This window comes from Cariama cristata, unplaced genomic scaffold (genome assembly GCF_000690535.1).
Source record: "Cariama cristata isolate BGI_N322 unplaced genomic scaffold, ASM69053v1 scaffold42125, whole genome shotgun sequence".
NCBI classification, from domain to species: Eukaryota; Metazoa; Chordata; class Aves; order Cariamiformes; family Cariamidae; genus Cariama; species Cariama cristata.
This window is the reverse complement of record NW_009617704.1, coordinates 3,722-9,154: the sequence shown is the minus strand read 5'-3', so window position 1 is coordinate 9,154 and position 5,433 is coordinate 3,722. Positions and strand designations below refer to the sequence as shown.

The 5,433-nt window shown below is 38.6% G+C and overlaps 1 protein-coding gene across 1 annotated transcript in view; it reads right to left on the bottom strand.

The window, feature by feature from the left end:
* Positions 1-408: 408 nt before the first annotated feature.
* The window catches only part of NPY (neuropeptide Y), a gene marked incomplete at its 5' end in the record, with an annotated part of 8,743 nt that continues 3,718 nt past the window's right edge, over positions 409-5,433 (bottom strand). The window contains 2 exons of the mRNA XM_009700613.1: positions 409-433; positions 3,597-3,677. Of these exons, the coding sequence (XP_009698915.1) occupies positions 409-433; positions 3,597-3,677 (106 nt within the window). The remainder of the gene's footprint in view (positions 434-3,596; positions 3,678-5,433) is intronic.

Below are 5,433 nucleotides of genomic sequence, written 5' to 3'. Positions count from 1 at the left end.
TAAATTATTTTAAACAATTTTGTATAACTCAGGCAGCTGAGCTGAGTTTGAGGCTACAATAGATGATGTCTTTATCTTACTTTGCACACTAATTACTGTAATAACTGTGACACTATTGTTGTCCATACTACTTTAGACTGCAGGGAGGTTATAATTCAGTTTTAATAGTTTAAAACAACTCTTTGCTATACCAATGACAGGGTTGCTTGTTTTCATTTAGTATGTTATATTTTGGAATGCACAAATAATTTATTTAAATAAAGGTATATACAAATATGATGAAGGAAAAACTCTACAGAATTCAGTACAATGGCTGCATGCACTGGGAATGATGCTATGGTTTGCTTCAGAGGCGTGGAGTATGAACTGAAAACTAGGAAAAGTTTTGACGGTGTGCTGAAAATCCCATCACCACATCGAAGGGTCTTCAAACCTGCAATACATATTATGAATAAAAAAACCCCATTAAACACATTTTAAAGGCCCTTCTGAAAACTCCAGATTTAGCACTACCTAAAATTTTCATTTTAATAACAGCAGCAATAAGGAATACACATATATATTTGCAGTTGAAGATTGTATATGCAACTCCCATCAAAGCAGAGGCATCCTGGTTGGCCAAATGTCAATACTTTGGTACTAGAACCTGCCTCTCCATACCGCTGCCCAGATGGTGTGCTTTTACACCACTGAGACTCACTGCAAAGCTGCTTTATGCCATTAAGAAGCACTTAATGAAATTCAGCTAGAAAACTATGATACATTGAAATACAACTAGAGAGATTTTTCGCTGTTACTCAGGAGTAAACAGTTTACAAAGACAATTCACTGAGCCCCCCCCAAAAAAAAAAACCAAAACCAAACAAATCAAAAAAAACCCCATATGTCATGATGTCAGCACCTTCAAAAAAAATTGAAGTCCACAGCCACCATCCTAAAATATTATTGTAGTATTCCGCTGCTCAATATCAAACATTTGAAATGCATGTTGAAAGGGTTGCTGAGGGTAGGATTCGATCTAGAGGTCCTCTGCTTGCAAACAGCTGTTCTGTCTACACAGCAAGTGAGCCAACAAGTGGAGAACATGGAGAGGGACTAGAGGAAATGCATTTGATTTAATTTTGGCCATCTAAAAGCTGGGCATCTAGTCTTCCTTCACAGTCACTGGGGAGACACTGACAGCTTGAGCGGGCAATTGATCCTGCACATTTTCGGATGGAAGGTTCATTTGGAGATACCCACCCCTGCAATGGACTGTGAAGGCAGCCTGGACAGCTACTTCACGCTAGATACCTAACCCTTAAAGAGGCAATAGTAGGGGAGAGGCATCTGATTATTGAGTTTTAAAGGTTTTCTCATGACTCCACAGGCTTGACAAGGTCAGAAACATGCCACGTGAGAAGTTTTTCTCATAAGAACTTATTTTTACTCAGGTCAAGGTACCTCCTTTTTTTATTCCTTAACCTCCTACATTTTAACTGGTTTCTATAAGAATCTCTCTAAACTTTCTTTATATGGTCAGACATACACCTAGACCGCAAAATACTTTGGGGTATATATTAGTCAGCAAAAGTGAAATGTCAAACCAGGCCAGCCAAGCTGAATACAGGTAAGTTGTTTATTAATACCTCAATATCTATTTACAAAGTTCATTTTGAGAACTCATGAAATGTGTGTCTCTCTCACTGATTCACTGAGTGCAAATTACACCTGCTCCGTAACTGGCTTCTAAAACACATACTTCTTAAATTTAAGTTCAGAATAATACCAGCCTGCCTTTCATTCATTCAGCCTGGCTTCCTCCAGGAGGAAGGCTTAGATAGCCACGTTGTACCTGGGCATATTTGCTGTGTGTCCAGCTGTCCACCCCTGCCTGGCTCCCCTAACTTCCCCACCAGCTTTCAAACCCTCTGGAGAATTCCAGCCAAGTCACAGAGAGGTACAGCTGTCTCAGAGATATTAAGTTCCTGATGTGCCATGAAACACAGGACTGGGTAGAAAGAAGATTTCATTATGTCCTCACATGGAGGAAAAACCTGGAGCAGGGTTCAGAATCCATACGGGCTTTTATCCTAGAAAACTAGACATCATTGTTCCCAGTACTCCCATAATTGTCATCGATGAATGACAAACACCATACCCAGTTTAAAGTGCTGTTACAGGGGGGTACGAAATAAAAATCTGTTTCTCATAATTTCTCGATCTTAAATGCAGACTAGTTTGTTATTTCGCTCATGAGTTTTTGCTCCCTGGTGTGTTATAAATAGCATTATTGAAACAATAATAATAACCATAAAGTTTTGTTATGAAGGGGTGAAAATTACAGAGAGTATTAGACTTTGTACTGCCCTGTGTGTTGCCTCAAATTCATGGCAGCGGAAATTTCCCATTATGTGAGGGCTCTGCCTTGTCATTACCAAACACAAAATAGTCTGGCACATTTCTCTGCACTCCATGCAATTTTTTACATAAGCATCTGCAGAGAAAACTGCATCCCCACAGCTGCGGTTAGTCATCAAACCGTAAGTCAACGGTCTCCCTATGCATAGAACTGCAAGTCTCATGGACAAGCTCCCTTGATGGCAGTAGAAATTTTGGTCTCCTTTCAGTGACAAGCTCATGCCCTAAGTTCACTGCTACAGACTATTATGCTTAAGTACTTAACTAGTCTAATTGAGCCTTTGCACAGCTGATGAAAGTGCAGAGCATTTGCTCGCAGACCCCTGAGAAGACTACTGCATAAAACACTTATTTCCACAGTAGAAGTATTATCAGCAAACTTCAGGATATCAGTAAAGGCTTAAACTGATCTCATTCATGCTTGATTGTGAGTAAAATTAAAAACAATATTTTCTTTCGTGGGCCAAAACTCCCCCTGTATCTTATTTTTTCAACACACTTACTTTTCAGCTATGTAAATTGTAGTCGCTACTACAGTGTCTTACATTATAGCTAAAGTATCACTGCCTAACTAGATAAATACAGCATGTACATTTGAAATCCCAACATTGCTTGAAACACCACTATTATTTTAAACCAAGTGCAAATGGAAATATAAAGGCCTTTTTCCCTTTGTAAAATATTAGGTACAAAACCAATGTGAAATACTGTATTTTAAAGACCAATCATAGCCATGTATTTGTGTATAAGTTAATCTATGTGCATATTTACCACTCATACATCTTCAGCGGAAGAATTTAAACCTGTTTGAGTAGCAAATGAGTAGAAATATGCCATCTTTGGGGCTCCAGTACATAAGCAATCATCATTAGGCATCAGCATACAATTCTGTGTAATAAAGCTCGGCATGGGGCAAGCGTTGTGGGAACGCTTCCCTTCCTCTAAAGAGCGGGTATGGCCTGCTCCCAAAATCAGGAAACAAGGAGTTTGGACTATATTATATCTGGTAAGGCATTTTTTGCATTTATAGATGGTACTAGCTCTTAACAAAAAAGGAATTAAAAATGTTAAGGACATGTTTACCCAGCTGTTGGTGGCATATGTTTTCTCCCTGTGAAACATATTTATTGATAACAAATGAAACTGTTCAATCTAAATGAGAAGTGAAAGGCACCACAAAACCCCTCCATACATACCTGGATCTAGGAATATTTTCTGTGCTTTCCCTCAACAAGAGGTCTGAGATCAGTGTCTCTGGGCTTGATCTCTTTCCATATCTAAGGAAAGACCAAAAAAAAGTCATATTTTTGTACATGTCAGTTTTTAAAAATGAAGAGTAAGGACAGAACCTTTAGTGAATCTTTTTTTTCCATATTTTTCTAACCTTTTTCTGTAATGATTTTACATGATAGTATTGAGAAACTCTGAATATTTCTCAATTTGGTGGCTGTTCCTGAATACTCCAGGACCTTGCACCTTACTGATGTGAGCATGGAGGAAGAGGGAGGAGGCAGTGAATGACGTGACCTCTGAGCATGCCATGCTTCCCTGTAAACCCAGTTCCACCATCTCATTAACATTGGTTTAGATGCTACTGTAGCCTTCATCAGAAATTACGTAAATGAGGAGTGAAATTTATCTATTAAGTTAATAGAAAACAAAATTCAGTGTGCCATATTAGCCAAGGAATTGGCCAAGATTTTTTAAGACAGCCAGTACATTTGGGGCTGCCCAACACATAGCACTTTAGGTTGTAAAATCTGAGCTACCTCTCAAGGTAATCATTGCTCTTGAGCTATGCAGCTATGGGAAAGAAAACTTTCTGATTCAGAGTTCTTCTTCAATTAAACGGGATATCACCGTCTACCTTTGTCCCATATTCATACATCAGCTGTCTTTTTATTCTTTTTATTTGCTTTTTGCTTTTTTTTTTTTTTTTTTAAATCCTGGATACTATACATTGCTGAACAGTTAAAAGTAACTGCAATTCCTGTTCTTGGGAAGGAATTTACTCTCTTTTCCTGAGAAAACAGAAGCGACAATGAGTAGCCAGCTTGACAGACATTTCATCGCTGTAAGGATTCATTAGCCTAAGAGTCATAACTACAAGCAAACGCTCCCTTGGTTGGAAAGAATTAAGGTCATGGTTTGTAACTAACTTGTGTATGTAGTTAGTCTGAATCACAAAGTACACTAACAGATAACAGCTTTGTGAATGCCACTTGAGTCAAATTCTGATTCCAGAGAAATCAAGGGTGTAATTAAGGACTTACATTTTATCCTTTGCTATCAAGATGTTTCTGCAATGACTTGATCTAAATTGGGCCAAAAAAAACCCCACCTTCCCAAACTATACCTAAAAAGCTAGCAGTCTTACCTATTGATGGCATAAATTCCTGAAAAGTGGAAACATATCTCACTTTTCAACCATTTTATTCAACTGTTTGTATTTTTACATCGCCTTCATCATTTTAGTACTTTACCTCTGCTCCAGAAAGACAAAGCATCAGTTTCAGAAATTTGAAGTAAGTAAGTTTCTTTAGCTGACTGAAAGCAAGTATCTGAAAAGAGCCAGTCAGACATAGTAAAATGCTATTACAATAACGCAATCAAGCATGATGCTGAATCAAATACCTTGCACTCCATCACCACAAAGGGATTTATTTCCTTCTAGTTCCCTACTCTGATTAATATGGATGTGACCTGGACTACAACAGAGGGGGAATCTAATTTGCCATTATGTTAAAGAAATTGATTTAACAAATCAAGAACTTGTTCCAACAGCTCACACTTGGGCAAAACTCCCACTAATATCTCGGAAAGTTTTGTCTGAATAAGAAATAGGTAGCAACCCCCCGGAACACAGAGATTCAGTTAAATCATGAAGACGACTGTGTGGAGGAGATACCTTTTGTACGAGTCCCTTCAGTGCCTTGTCTAGACCAGTGGTGCTACCTGTGCTGGACGGACCCACCATGCCCTCACCCAGCAAGGCTGCACACAAGGTGATCACTGACCGTGACCAACTGGGAT